We start from the raw sequence: 16,161 nt of genomic DNA, 5'->3' as shown, positions 1-16,161 counted from the left end.
TAGACGCGTCATCTTGTTTTATGAACCAGACTTTATCCACTAGTTCTCATGTTCTCACTGACACACACACGGACAAACCAATAATAACCAGCGTTTCACATTAATCACCTAGAGCAGGGGTGCCCACACATTTTTGACTTGCGAGCTACTTTTAACAGGACCAGTCAAAGAGATCTACCTACACAAAAAATGCGAAACATATATTTATTTATATATATACACACTGAGTATACTTCACATACATACATACATACATTATATATTTATATATATATATATATATATATATATATATATATATATATATATATATATATATATATATATATATATACACACACACACACACACACAATAATGTTCATGTACCTTGGATAACTGCATGAGCCCTTATGGCACACTACAATTCGGTACATCTTTGGTCATTACTTTACACTGAATAGAATCAGCCAGGGTTGCACAGTCCGGACAGTAGCTGCTGGTAGCCAGCCTCAAGCAGGCCTCCAAATGATGATCAGTCATTGTGGAACGGTATTTGGACTTAATAATCTTCATGTGGGAAAAGGCTGACTCACATAAATAAGTAGAGCCAAATAATGCAGTCAAGGAGGTTGTACATTTCCTCATGCTTGCGTACTCTTCCCCTGTGAGGAAGTTCCAAAACTGTCCATGAGCCCTTGACTTCAGCTGAATGATACTCTGTAGTTTCAAAATCTCATCCTCCACTTCAGACGAGTTCAGGTGAAACAGCGGTGCAATTTTCGATGCGAGTGAATCAACCTCAACATTGTCCCTAAACGGGTAGCACATGAATGTAGCGACTGGCTCCAGTAAAGCTAAGTCTTCAAAGCGTCTGTCAAACTCTGACCGACAGCTGTCAATCTGCTCCGTGTAGCGTGCAATGTTCAATTGCACACAAGCCTTCCGCTGCATCTCCAGATCTGACGCGAGATTTTGGAAGTTCCCAAATACATGGCGCTGCAGCTTTGAGGACAGAAGTTGCATTTTCCGTTTAAAGGCATTAACTGAGCTGATCATATTGACCACGGTTTTGTCTTTTCCTTGCAGCTCCAAATTAAGCTCATTTGACATGTTGGTCAGATCGGTTAAAAATTCCAAGTCCGGCAGCCACTGATCATCATTGTATTCTGTGTATTGTATTCTATGGGTGTGTTCTGCATGTTTAACAGCAAAAAGAAACTCCCTTATCTCCGGACAGAGTTCTCAAAATCTCTGCAGGAATTTACCCCTACTAAGCCATCTCACGTCAGTGTGTAGCAGGAGCTCAGAGTGGTCGCAGTCTGCCTTCTCCAGATGCGCACGAACAGCCGTCTTTGAAGTGATCTAGCACGTATAGAACAGGCGATCTTTGTTGCACATCCATGATCTCTTTCATGTTTAGCATTTTTGCGCATAAGGCTTGTTGGTGTATTATGCAGTGGTAGTTAAGGAAGTCAGGGAAAGCATCGTCTTCCCTGCACTTGGCAATGAATCCATTTGCGCTGCCAACCATTGCGGGCGCACCGTCCGTGGTGACTGATATCAATTTGCACACTGGGAGCTGGGTTTTGTCAATGAAGTCCTTAAAAGACTGAAAAATCCCCTCTCCCTACGATTTCGCTCGCTAGCCTTTAGCGCTGGCGCGTTTGATCGCACACGCGTGGTGAGAGAAAAGACGAGATCTCAGACTGGCTGCCCTGGCGATCTACCTGCACTTTCTTTGCAAATCGACGTATTGGGCACCCCTGACCTAGAGTGTCGAATATTTTTACACACCCCATAATAACATTTGTGCCGTTGCTTTGGAAACGCATCTCTCACACCACGTCAGTCATTCATAGTTCATAGACAAATCTTATTTACAAGATAGCAATATGACTTCTATCTAAATCTTTCAGTAAAATGAGTATTTCATCCTCTTGAAGTAATGTTGGAATCAGTGGCTTCAAGTCACAACAGTAACGTCACAACCCTCTGTTACTAAACCAGTGATTTATTATCATTTATTACAATTCATTCTGAAGAGTCTTACTACATGAATGATTATCAATATGATGATAGCTGGATGGATCGCTATTAGGGATGAAACGGTTACCGGTTTCATGATAAAATTCCCGGTTAGTATTACCGTGTCACATTTAATTATCATTAAAACTACACGGCCAAAAAATGATCATAATAACTAACTAATTAATCATTTTATTACAGTTACTTCTATTCAATTTAATTACATTTTATTTGTACAGCGCTTTTTACAATAGACATTGTCTCAAAGCAGCTTTACAGAAATATCAACACGGTATACAGATATTAAAGGTGCGAATTTATCCCAACTGAGCGAGCCACTGAGTGGCTTGAGAGGAACCAGACTCAGAAGGGAACCCATCCTCATCTGGGTAACAACAACGTGTACAGGATAGTACTGAGCTACAGGAACACTGTCCTGCGGAGCCCCTAAGGGGACATGGTGCTGAAAAATAATATGAGATTGGAGGAAAATTTATATTTTGATGCTTTTCTGTTCCCCCGAGAAACTTTGTCTTCTTTCAAAAAAGTTATGAAAAATTTTCCACAGTAAAATGAATTGATCTTTATTGTGAGCTTATAGTAGGTCCCTATGAACTGATCTGAGAGGGTTTGATCACCTCTTTTACTTCAGTCTTAACACAAAATAAAATATTAACATTTTGGTGTCGGACTTCCTCTGTGAAATGAACTGTTTTCAATCTACACGTTTAAAAAAATATTTATGGTTCGATTTATAACAACAACAACAACAATAATAATATATTTTCTTAAAAGATGTTTTAGTAAATGTATATTTATTTGGTTTACTACTTTATAGTGTCTCTTTAAACTTGATTGATTTTGCCATTATTTAAATGTAAAGGGTTATAAAAACGTTTTTCCTGTACACTCATAAATACTGTCAATTGTTGTGTTTGTTGTGTTCCTTATGTATTTAAAATGATGGTTTAGTATGAAAGTGAAGGAGCTTTTTCTGCTGCTGTTTATGTGCATCTAGATGAAGCGAGATTTCAGGAAGAGCTGCTGCTTAACCGCAGTGTGAAAACCTTCAACTAACCACTGACTTTATTTCTTTATACTCGAGTCCAAGCTGAAAATAAACCTCTCTGAACCGCTCCACTGTGAAGGTGTTCTGTCTGAACCACGGCCCTGCTGCAGAGAGAAATTAAACCGGAAGTACTGTTTGTACAAACACAACGACGGGGGATTATTATACATCATCATGGCCTTTTCTGGACTTCCGCAGAAGACAGATCTTAAAACATATGATGTTTGTTCCACACTAATAAATCTAAATCCCCCAAACACTGAATGTTCATCGAAGAGAGAAACTTATATATAAAATATATAACACACAGCTGATAAACAGCAGCTTTACAGGGAAGATGTCTTCAGTTCCGGGGAAGTGACGCAGTTTTCTTACTGCTGTTTTTACACGAGTAAAATAAAATATAAAGTCGTTTCTGTTAAAGAAATAACTTACTTTTATTCAGCAGTCGATGTTGTGTGACATTAATATCACCGTTTCTGCCTGGTGTTGAGGTTTTTCTGCTTTTCCAACAGAGACAAAATGGAGTCGAGTCTGAGAGAGAAGCTTCTTCTTCTTCTTCCTGCTTTTTGTGGTCGGCAGAAACTCTTCCGCTTTCTGGTAAACTGACGTCACTACCTGTGACGTTTCGCTCCGCCCCCTACCGGCTGAAGCCTGCAGAACGGGGCGGTATGTTAATAACCGGTAAAGAATAATAAGCGTGAATCAAATATTTAAAAACACATGAAAAATGATATTGCACAAAACTGAAACATGAATTCAAAGTTTTCTGAATCGCACACAAAATCGTTTTCCTTGGTTATATTACTGTGTGTTTGTGATCTCTGACAATTTCTGCTCAGGTTTTCTTTTTTTGAACACTTGCGCTGTTTTTCCCTTCGTGCTTATTATTATTATTATTATTATTATTATTATTATATGATCACTTCCGCATGCTCCGCTTCTTTCGTGGGTTAAATTGAGCAGTTGTTTCCATTCATTGATGTTCACTTGTTGTGCATGCTTATGTGAATGTCTTAAAATGAACCACATCCTAATGTTCTCATGTTAACCATATGTAATATGTAACATATAACAACATATGTAACAGATATAACAAGATACGCCGGTGTCCAATGTCTATTGTGCACCAGAACACAACGCAGTGTAGCTAGGCAGGATGGACCAGTTACACATAGAAGCGAAAAAGAGAAAAATATTAATGCATACATACTGTAAATGCATTCTGTGTTATGGGGCAATCCCCTTTTCCTCCAAAAGTGAAGAGGAAAACTGATTAATGCCGTCTCTCCATCACTCCCAGAAACAAGTGCTACTGTAAATGTAGTCAGCGTAGTAAACAAGGCACATTGTGTTACTATTCACAGAAAATTGCTGCAAATACAGTCGCTGCTTTCGGTTAAAACTGATTCACTGTGAGTGATGTGCCGTTCAGAAAACGAATCGACTCTGAGTCGGATCACTTAGATTCATTTTAAATAGAAAAAAAAAATAGTGTTCAATAAAATTAACTCACTTCACTTTGCTGTAAAAGAGACTCTTTAGTTTATTTCTGCATGCAGCTGGAGAGATCACATGTTGGAACCACATACTGTACATACTGTTGCATGGCACAAGCACTTACTGTACAGGACACACACACATACACACACACACACACACACACACACACGGGCAGTCTCGAATTTAAATCACAGCTCTTTTTTTTATTCACTAATTCAGTCTCAGTGATCAGGACAAATAATAACATTTTATGGCTTGTGTTTTAAACTTATACACACTGTATACAGTCAGAATGCAGTGACACACACACACATATACACACACACACACACACACACACACACGGTTGCTCTGTATGTGAGTGTGAAGGCCCACAATATTACTATTAGGTTATTACAGTTTGATTGTATGTAATAACATTAGTAATAACATTAGTAATAACAAACCAGGACTGCAATCCGAAGAGAAATAAAACACTAAAGCAATAAAACACACACAGCAGTTAAACACACCTGTATTGCACGATGACATCAATAAATAAAAACACATTCGTCCGGTAAACATGACATATACAATTAAACATGTGGTTTAAAGCTGCAGTAAGGAACTTTTCTTGGTTAAAAACGAACATAAATCAAATCAATTGTTGAACACGTCCATAAAAAAATCAGTGTTCAAAACTTCATTCGTGACGTCATTCGCCTTCGCGTGGTTTCGTCACGCGCGTAAACAGAAAGAAGACGAGCCAGCTACTATATCACGTGTGTGGGGGCTGAGGAAGGTGGAGTGTTTGTAGCTTTTCCTTACAACAGTTGCTTAGAATTGAAACCGGTCGTCTAGACGGCTGCTTTAATCTGGATCGTTCTAAACACAATCATCAGTCACATCTGGGGAATCAGCTGCTGTCAAAACCAAGGAACCTCGAACTGGAGGGGATGCAGTGAGAAAGGGAACGCAACAGAGCCCGTGCTGAAACCAGAATAAATATCAGCATGGCTTTTGAGACGTGGTGAAAGCTCCGAGATCTGAAGGGACTGAAGACTGACACAGACATGGCTTTTATTTGCTGAACATTTAAGACATTTCAGTGGCTCAGTATGTAACCAGCTAACATTAGCGCACGTGTTCGCTTGATTCAGCTAGGTATCGCGTTTCCCGTTTCAAACAGAGATGGCGATAGAGAGGCAAAAGTTCAGTACTGCAGCTTTAAGTTCAACAGAATTCAGCAGAATGTAAAAAATCACCTCAGCGCTTTGACTCGCTCGTGTCTGAGGCAGAGTTCACGCTAGCAAGCGACAGGTTCCTGGTGAGTTTGAGTCTTGTGGGCAGGTCACGACTGTTAATAATCTCACTCGTCGCTTGTTATCGCTCCGTAAAAAAAGAAACACATGTTTTTCAATTTTTTGGGTTTTGCTAGATACCAGAATGTCCAGCGCACAAGGGCATGTGTTTACAGTACATGTAGAGCACTACACACTCGGTGTTGTGTAACACACACACACACACACACACACACACACACACACACACACACATATATACAGAAGAGAGACCGAGAGTGCAGTAGCGGCGATTTCCTTTTCACAGAAGATCTGGAGTCCACGTGTGCAGTGTGGAATCTCAGTGTTAGCGTTAGCGCTGTAGCTCGAAGCGACTAGAAGCTAACTTGGACCCTTGATAACACTCGTCATTTACAGCTTTAATAAAGTACAAACAAATCAATAAATAAACCAGGAGTTTTCTTACACATGTCCGAGTCAGGGCTTACAGTGATCTCAGAGTTAAGACCTCTGTCACCTGACCTTACCATCAGTGTGTGTGTGTGTGTGTGTGTGTGTGTGTGTGTGTGTGTGTTAGCTCTACAGGTTTCCCCATCTCTCTGGTGGAGGAAACTGATCCAGCTCACCCACTTCACAGTACTGTCTCTCACCGAGGAGGAACATCAGCTTATAGCGCAGACGCACCTTCTCCTGAAACACACACACACACACACACACACACACGCACACACACACGGGCAAAGAGCAGCAATAAACACATTGCACTGTGGCTCCAAATAGCAAGAAAAAAGCTATAATGTATCTGGAGTGTGTGTGTGTGTGTGTGTGTGTGTCTCAGTGTCTCACCTTAAGCGGGTTAGCGAGAAGCATGACCTGTGTGATGGAGGAAGGGGGCAGGACGGGGTTAAAGGGCGCCAGCTCGGCTCCTGACGGACTCTGAAGCTTCACTTTCATGGACTGAGAAAGAGAGAAAAAAATTCATCTCAGTATAAAGCTGCAGAAGTGTCTCCTCAGTGTGTATCCTGAGATAAACTACGGATTGTATGCGTCATGAAGTCATCCGGTGTGTGTGTGTGTGTGTGTGTGTGTGTGTGAGAGACCTTCGGCACTGCGGCCTGTAGCTCGATGTTCTTCACTGCGAGAGGAGCCGTGTTCAGCATGGACACCACGATGACGAGGACGTCGGGTCTCCCGGGAGGACACTCAGAGCCGAAGTGCAGGAGGACGCGCACTCCGTCTTTATCGTACGCAGTCACAGGAAGAGCCTTACCTACACACACACACACACACACACCCCTCTATAACCAGTCTCATTACACTGATTAAATTAAACTCGTCCCTTTCTCACAGAATTGTGTTCAACTGAACCCTTTCACAGAATGTAAAGTAACCCAAAGCGTTTGATTTTAAACCATTAAAACACAGTCCAGGTTAAACAATAATTAATGCACTGTGTGTTTTAGATCCTTAAGAAATGACAGAAAAACAGCCTATGAACATCTACCCCCCTTTCCCCTCATAAAAACATCATTCCCACCTTCTGACTCGGAATAAACCTCATCTCTGACATTTCATGTATAGAAATGACTGTTTAATATATAGACTATAATTGCTGTGGAGTGAGGGGGTCCTTGTGGATTGTTCGAAATATTCTAGGGGTCCAAAGCTCACGAAAGGTTGAGAACCACTTGTCTAGTCTATGAATTTTTAAAAGATAATGTCGTCTGAAATGGAACACATTCGTTTTTTTACCAACCTGACTATGGAAAAATAATATTCCTGCATTCCAACTGGGAAAAAAACTTATTGTCTTTGGACTGGGAGAAAATACAATTCCCACTTTCTGTGTGTGAAAAAACACAATACCCTACATTCCAACTGGGGGAAAATCACCATTATCAGACTGTACTTCCCACCTTTTAACTGGGACAAAACTTCAATCCGTACATTCAGACAGGGGAAAAGCACACTTTCCACCTTCAGACTGGAACAACAACACAATCCCCAATTTCTGACTGGCAAAGTGTTTTCAGTCTTTATCGTCTTGGATACTTTGGGATAAAAGTGTCCACATGATCTTCTAATGATTTTCAGCTTAGATACTGCTGGACCTGTTTCATAACACCACTAACTGTCCCTTATCAATAATCAGAATCCGCCAGTTAAGAGACGTTATGCATTTTACCCAAGTACAGACATGGAGAGAGAGAGAGAGAGAGAGAGAGAGAGAGAGAGACAGAGAGAGAGAGAGACAGAGAGAGGGACAGAGATACAGAGAGAGAGATATACAGAGAGAGAGAGAGATACAGACAGAGAGAGAGAGAGAAAGAGAGAGAGAGATACAGAGTAACAGAGAGAGAGATACAGAGAGAGAGAGAGAGAGAGATACAGAGAGAGATAGACAGAGAGAGAGAGAGAGGTAGAGTGTTTGTGGATTTTACCCATACCGATAACTAAGTTAACCGATGACTGATGAATCAACCGATAGTTCTTAAATCTGATCCTGAATGAAAACTTAACACTCAAAGTAAAATATTGCTGAACTTCATTACAAAAATAAACAGTACTGACTGCACCATGAAAATGTACTGTACTGTTTAACATGTAATAAATATAGAAATATTAATATATATGAACTATTAGTAAATATTGAAGTAAACAAACAAACATCCAAAATGAATCCAAAAAACACTTCAAATAACACAACAAAATGGAGATAGTTCCAGCAATCAGGGCTGATCTGCAAATCTGTGTGTGTGTGTGTGTGTGTGTGTGTGTGTGTGTGTGTGTGTGTGTGAGAGATTATGTAGAGTGTGTTGTACTGGTTATACTGACTGGTTTTGATGGAGTCCAGGGGAACATGTAGGTTGCTGAGGGATGCCTCAGAGCGCACGGGGTTTCCCTGTAGAGAGCGCAGGGGAGAGCCGGGCATGCTGGAGCTGATAAATGGGTTGGAGGAGGAGAGAGAGGAGGAAACGCCGAAACCCAAACCAACACCGGTGGCCATGACGGGCTGACCCGAGACACTACACACCAAAAAACAATAAGAAAATAGCACCAGTCAAACGTGTGCACACACACACACACACACACACAAAGTGATGAGCTACATCCCAAACCCCATCCCACAGCACTAAAGAGTATTCTAACAGTTTAATAATCAGCTAGCTCCTGTATATAAGCACACAGGGCCACGGCGATGCTCTCTTGACTCACTGACGTGTTAAACACTGTGGACCAGAGCTGACGTACTAGTTTCAGACGCTAAATACAGCAGTCTGTGGTTTGTCACCTCATACACTCACCATGTCATTTATTCAAGACAAGCTCATGCTCTGTTTACCACCACACCAACCTTTACACTTCAGATAAGAAAAGACACTTATAAAAAATTATATTATTATTTATAGAATTCATGCGTTGAAACGTTTCTAGACAACTCTATAAGAACAGATTTGGAAATTAATGATGAGGAGTCTTTATTAATCACATATACACATGCACAGTGAAATTCTTTTCTTCACATACTCCAGCATGTCAGGAAGTTGGGGTCAGAGCGCAGGGTCAGTCGTGATACAGCGCCCCCTGGAGCAGAGAGGGTTAAGGGCCTTGCTCAAGGGCCCAACAGTGGCAGCTTGGCAGTGCTGGGGATTGAACCCCTGACTTTCCGATCAGTAACCCAGAGCCTTAACCGTCAAGCCACCGCTGCCCCTTACATTGCTTTTTAGCGAACCTCTTCTTACACAGTGTATTTACTACCCAGAATGCACTATTGTTTCAGAACTCTGTCTTTTTATCTAGAGCAGCACCGTGATGGAGAAACGTAGGAGCAGTGTCTCACCTCTGCACCTCTCCCAGGTTCAGCATGGCGAGATCCTGCAGCCCCTGAGTCACCATGTCAGGGTGTGTGGGGTGTGTGGGGTGGCCTGAAGTGTGCGCAGGAAGAAACACGGTCCCTGGTGCTGCTGCTCCACCGGAGAACAGGTCGAGTCCAGGAGGAGCAGGAGCCTGGCAGAGCGAGATGCCAGGTGATTATATATACAGGATATAATCAGTATAAACACCTATCCCAATAAGACAGTTACATGTCTCCCAGAAGACAAAATACTAACAATTTATTCATTTATAAAGTGATTCTTGATGCATTATTTGCATATTTGTTATAAAAAAAAGAACAAAGACGTAAATAACCAGTAGAACAAATACAATATAAAAAAGAAACAAATGAAATAATCAGTACTTTACATTTTTTCATTTCATGTCTAACAGAAACATTCAAGAAATAATACATTTGATTATTCAGTTTCTGAATTATTTCTCACTTGAACGCTTCACAGTACATTAATATGTCTGACAGGCAACTTATTCCTAAGGTCACAGTTGGATGTAGACTGTGCAGAACATTGATTCAGCCTGAATTTATGTACAAATACATATCTTTATTGGAATTATCTTTCCACCTTTATACATTACTACATTCAAATATAAATGAAAGAAATTTACATTCATATTTAAATGATGCATTTAAACATGAACATTTTTTAACTAGCAACAATTTACAAATTGTTTATTTAAAAACAAAACCATGTGTTAAGACTTTAGTTTTATATGTCACAAAAAATAACAGGTATTAAGTTTAATATAAACACGACATTAAGTATTACAATATTAAGTAAGTACGTAAACATCTAGCTTAATGTAATAAAAGTACGGGTAACACTTTACAATAAGGTTTCATTAGTTAACATTTTGTAACTACTTTAGTTAACATGAGGTAAGAATGAACAATACTTCTACAGCATTTATTCATCTTCATTTCAACATTTACACATACATTATTAAAATCAAAAGCTGTGTTTGTTAACATTAGTTAATGCACTGTGAACTAACGTGAACAAACCATGAACGACTGTATTTTTATTCACTAATATGAACAAAGATGAATAAATACTGTAACAAATGTATCGCTCATTGTTAGTTCGTGTCAGTTAATACATTAACGAATGAGAGCTTATTGTAAAGTGTCACCAAAACAGGAATCTTTAATAAAAGCAAAAGCACTCTGAACAGTATGGTGTGGAGTTGGGGTACATCTGAGGAACAACATTTAAGCAGCTTTTTAATTTATCTAGTTTTAAATAGTTTGATGTATATATATTAGAGCTGCAACTAACTATTATGTTCATAATCGATTAGTTGGCCGATTGATGTTTTTCGATCCCTGCCCCTTACACACAGCGGAGCATTTTGGATACAAACATGAGTTTTTGCTCGTGCAGCACAGTTTGATCTCCGCGGTGTTTAATATAAAATTCTTCTCTGCCTTAGAGGACTTTCTTCCTCAGTCACTTGACAATTACTCCTCCGTCTGATGGAGACTGAGGTCTTGTTGGGAATAAAAGGTAATGGTGACATAAACAGTTAGGTTGTTAAGTTAGTTAGTTAGTTGTTAAGTTAGTTAGTTGGTTAGTAAAAAACCAATAGTGTTCCATTTGAGACGATATTACCTTAAAATTCATACCTAAAATTCATACACTAGACCAGTGTTTCCAACCGGGTAAACCAGATCGGCTTTGTCAGTCAGAATGGGCTTGTCGCGGTCGGCTTGTCCCAAGATGAGGAGTTGGTGAGGGGTTCTCAGGAGCCGGTCCATGGTGACCCTACCTGCGACTACCACCGTGCTGAGCTGCTCTGGTTGCATCCATCACTTAGTGATGTGGAGCAGAGTGAGCTCTGCAAAAAATGGTTTGAACTCCTAAACGGTTGCTGCAATATTTTTGTTAAACCCCTTAAATTAAAGTTGTAACTCTACACTTCAGTCACGTCTTGATTGCTTCATTTCAAATCCATTGTGGTGGTGTACAGGTGCAAAATGACAAAATTGTGTCAGTGTCCAAAGACTTATGGACCCGACTGTATATTACTCCTCAACATTATAATAATTAAATGCTTTTAAAAAAAATCTATTTAATATTTATGATGTGCTGCATGTGCTGTGCAGGTTTCTGCAGGATTACTGCACACGCGGATCATTCTCTGATCTGGATCTGATCGATAATCTTGGACCTGCCATGATCCTCAGCGACAGACTCACATTCTTCGGTGCTTACTGTGTGTGTGTGTGTGTGTGTGTGTGTGTGTGTGTGTGTCTGTGTGTACATAAAACATGTTCTTCAGTTCTCTCTCTGTTTTAAAAACCTTAGCATTGCTCCTGGAAATCACTTTTTTTAGTAAGTAAGTAAAATTTATTTATATAGCACGTTTCACACAGCAAAGCTGACCAAAGTGTAAGAGTAAGTAAAATAACATCGAAACAGAATTAGACCAAATAAAAACAGACAATGGACAATAGAAAAAATTTATTAAAAATTTGTTTAAACAATTAAAAATTTGATCAAAAAGCCTGGCAGAAGAGATAAGTTTTAAGCCTATTTTTAAAAGTGGTAATAGAAGGTGCAAGGCGGATGTCCAGTGGCAGTTGATTCCATAGACAAGGGGGGGGGGGGGTTTAGCAACAGCAAAAGCTCTATCCCCCTTTGTTTTTAACGGGAACGAGGGACATGCAAAAGAAACCTATCAGAAGATCTTAGACATCTGTTTGATGAATGTGGTTTAAGAAGATCCTCCAGATAGGAAGGAGCTTGATTATTAAGAGTTTTAAAAACAAACATCAGAATCTTAAACTGTGAGTAAAATGTCATTGGACACCTTTAACAAAGCAGACTCCATGCTATGAAAAGCAGTGAAACCAGATTGTAAAGGTTCAAATAACATAGCTGAGTTTAAAAACAGGAGCAATTGAGATTGTACTACTTTCTCAAGCAGCTTTGACAGAAACGGTAGCTTAGAGACAGGCCGATAATTATTAAGGCAACCTTCATCCAAACCCCATTTCTTAAGCAAAGGTTGAACAATAGCATGCTTAAAACAATTTGGGACCACCCCTGCATCCAAAGAAGAATATATCAACACTTGGATACTGGGGCCAATTTCAGAAAAGGTTGCTTTCATAATCACATCATCAAGTGGCGTGGATGATATTTTCATCTGGTTAATCAGATCACACAGTTCCTTTAGAGAAACGTGTTCAAATTGATCAAATGAACCCGGTAAAGCCAGTGAATTCAGGGACAGGTCTGATAAATGCAAAGTGAAGGAAGAACGAATGGTAATTACTTTATCAGCAAAAAACTTTAAAAACTTCTCACAAAGTTCAGCCGAGGGTTCCCCATGGAATTGGCAACTCGGAGTAATAATTGAATTTATCGTGGTGAATAAGATCTTTGGTCTATGACAGTGTGTAGCAATTAAGTCAGAGAAATACCTAGACCTAGCTGACTTTGCTGCACTCTGAAACTTAAACAAACAATCTTTAAAGATCTGGAAGGACACCGTTAACTGATCATGCTTCCATCTCCGCTCAGCTCTACGACAAGCCTGTCTGAGAGAACGAGTATTATCGCCCAGCCAGTAATAAGATTTACGATTTGGTTGTTTCAGTTTAAAAGGGGCAATGGAGTCTAAAATATTGGAGCAAAATGAGTATAATAAGGCAACCGAATCATCAGGGCCAGAAGAAGACTCTGCAGCACTCAAGACAGAGGTTTCAACACATTAGCTAGAAAACTTTCACTAAACTGAGAGGCAGTGAGTGAATTAATACAACGAGAAGAATATCCTGAAAGCCTAGTCACAACGGCAGAGCTGGCAGCAGGGACATTAAAAACAATGGGCTTGTGATCAGAGAAGGAAGCGTCTTCAATATTAACATCATCAACAGCGGTTCCATATGACAGTATGAGGTCTAGTGTATGACCAAGGACATGAGTTTCCTGATTTATGTGTTGAATAAAACCAAAGGAATCCAAGATATTACAGAATTCAGTAACCAAGGGTCGACCAGGGCAGCAGACATGCACATTAAAATCACCCAATAATAACATACATCATACAACGGAACAATAGAAGTTAAAAAATCACAAAAATCACTTAAAAAGGCATTGTCCGGGTTAGGTGGCCTATAGATCAAAGCACAGAACAGCGTGGACGAGGTCGACTCTAACACAACACACCGCACCTCAAACGACGAGTAACTCCCAACAGACACTCCCCCAATGTTCAGTGACTGTTTAAAAACCATAGCAACCCCACCGCCCTTACCAGAAGGCCTTGGAGTACTAATAAAACAACAGTTCTGTGGACAGAGCTCCTCGAAGACGGTTGACTCACCAGGACTAACCCAGGTCTCCGTCAGGAATAAAATATCCAGGTCATGTCTGGTAGAAAAGTCATTTAAGATGAAAGTTTTGTTGCACACGGACCGAGCGTTAACCAGGGCCATCTCCATAGGAGACTGAGGTAGCGAGGTCCGATCCGGTGAAACGAATTCCAGTTGTCGGAGATTTAAACAGTTCACTCTTCTCTGACGAATCCGTAATCGTGGAGGAGCAGAACGATTAGACGAGTGTAGGAAGTCTGGGAAAATAGGCAGATGAAAAACATATCTGTAATCCCATGACCGTCGTGTCAAGTGGAGCCCTTCCAAGCTTAAGGGAAACTCAATCGGTTGTCTGGAGGAAGCGATTGTCCGTCTGATTCTCACCCGAACACCAGCACGATTCCCTCTCTTCCTGCGGCTTCCTCTCTTTTTGGTCTCATTATTTATATAAATCTAATAAAAGGGTACATTATTAATGATGTAGCCATTACAGAGCTTCTCTTCAAGATACATCAACACATCTCAGAAATGACAGATAATTAAATCAGTGTTTTAATTTGATATGACACTGCTATTTTTTTCATTTATTGTTTAAATGGTTTAGTTATGTTTCATCATTACCTGAAATAACAAAAACAATAAGGACCCCTGTATTATATTTAAAGGAGAATCAGTCGCCTGATTGGCTAAACAGAATGTTAGAGGACGACCGATAATGGATGCTACCGATACCAATAACTAAGATCAGCAGTACCTGCTGATAACCGATGAATCAACCGATAGTTTTTAAATTGATACTGAATGAAGACATAAAAGTAAAAGTTAAATATTGCTGAACTTTATTACAATAATAAACAGTGCTGACTGTACCAGGAAAATGTACTGTACTGTTTTTAAATGAAATAATATATAAATATTAATATGTTAACTATTAAAAATATAAAATTATATAAGATGTACATCAAACTGAACCAAAGAGTAACACTCCAAATAACAAATAACAATAGAGACGTCCAAAATGAATAAAAAACACTTCAAATAACAGAAAAAGTCAGTCATGGGTTTTATTTCGCCTCTAGAGGGCAGTCTTGTAATGACAGCGGACCTTTCTCAGCGGCTCCCATGGGGGACGCAACCCGGAAAACTACTGGTGTGGATTTATTTAGATACATTAGTCCACAAGTCAATAGAAGCTCCTCAGAAACATTGTAACACAGATGCGTGTATGTGTGTGTAGGGAAGTACCGTGAGTTCCACCGGCTGTACGGAGAAAAGAAGTTCACCGAGGCAGCAAAGCAACTGCTCTCCCTCATTACAGCAAAGATCGCTCGCTCGCTCACACACTCACTCATACACACACACACACACACACACACTGCACTCAGCTTTATCCACTTGTTTTCCCTGCAGTTGATGATGATGGGGTTGTGCACGTGTGCTGGGAAAATACTGGGAAAGTCAATCCTGGGTTTAAAGTGTGAACAGAAAACTGGATCAGATTATTTTTTATGTCTATGAGGGTCTTATTCAAACTTTTGCAGACGCTCAAACATGTTTGATGTATATGTTTGAAATAAATAAATACATTAAGTTTATTAAAAACTGCTGATGATTAGATGCCGGATTTGTAGGATTAACACCTTCTGGTAAACAATTATTGCTGTTGTAAGTGTTTCACATAAGAACATTCAGAGACTTTCTGTACAATTGTGTGCTTCAGACTTTGTGTAACACTTTGGGGAAGAAGCACATTGTGTGTCATGTGTCCATGACTGCGTGTGACGGGAATCAAACTTGAGCAGCTCTAATTATGATGATGACTCCTAACAGCTCAGGAACACCATGTCTGAGAATTTATTCTTCCTGATGAAAATAACTGTACACACTGCAGATTCTAACGCTAATCTGTCTCAGTTGATCTCTGGTGCAGTGTAACTGCGTGAAACACTGGACAATGGAGTCTTTCCTGTCTTCCCACTTTATTTCCAGGGTGATGTTGACATGTATATGGAATTATAATCCCTGGTGTGTGTGTGTGTGTGTGTGTGTGTGTGTGTGTGTGTGTGTGTGTAGGTGATCTTTTC

At 39.9% G+C, this 16,161-nt stretch overlaps 2 protein-coding genes across 26 annotated transcripts in view; both read right to left on the bottom strand.

The window, feature by feature from the left end:
• Window positions 1-16,161, bottom strand: part of LOC128616309 (uncharacterized) — a 250,341-nt gene that overhangs the window by 202,231 nt on the left and 31,949 nt on the right. For 3 of the 25 annotated variants that reach the window (XM_053638889.1, XM_053638886.1, XM_053638897.1), the window contains exon 2: window positions 3,512-3,730. The exons of 20 other annotated variants lie outside the window; for them this stretch is intronic. The gene's annotated coding sequence lies outside the window, so the exon portion shown is untranslated. Of the gene's footprint in view, window positions 1-3,511; window positions 3,731-4,289; window positions 4,392-4,592; window positions 6,419-16,161 lie in introns of those variants that run through there. 2 more of the 25 variants (XM_053638887.1, XM_053638888.1) reach the window with 2 other exon arrangements.
• LOC128616319 (ADP-ribosylation factor-binding protein GGA3-like) lies at window positions 6,581-9,953 on the bottom strand. Its single transcript, XM_053638913.1, has 4 exons — window positions 9,701-9,953; window positions 8,695-8,885; window positions 6,960-7,129; window positions 6,581-6,816 (listed from the first exon to the last, which is right to left on the bottom strand). The coding sequence occupies exons 1-4, from the start codon at window positions 9,754-9,756 to the stop codon at window positions 6,694-6,696; spliced, it is 540 nt and encodes a 179-aa protein (XP_053494888.1). The 5' UTR covers window positions 9,757-9,953; the 3' UTR covers window positions 6,581-6,693.

The sequence above is a fragment of the Ictalurus furcatus genome, chromosome 12 (assembly GCF_023375685.1).
Source record: "Ictalurus furcatus strain D&B chromosome 12, Billie_1.0, whole genome shotgun sequence".
In the NCBI taxonomy this organism is placed as follows: domain Eukaryota; kingdom Metazoa; phylum Chordata; class Actinopteri; order Siluriformes; family Ictaluridae; genus Ictalurus; species Ictalurus furcatus.
This window is presented reverse-complemented; position numbering and strand designations above follow the sequence as displayed.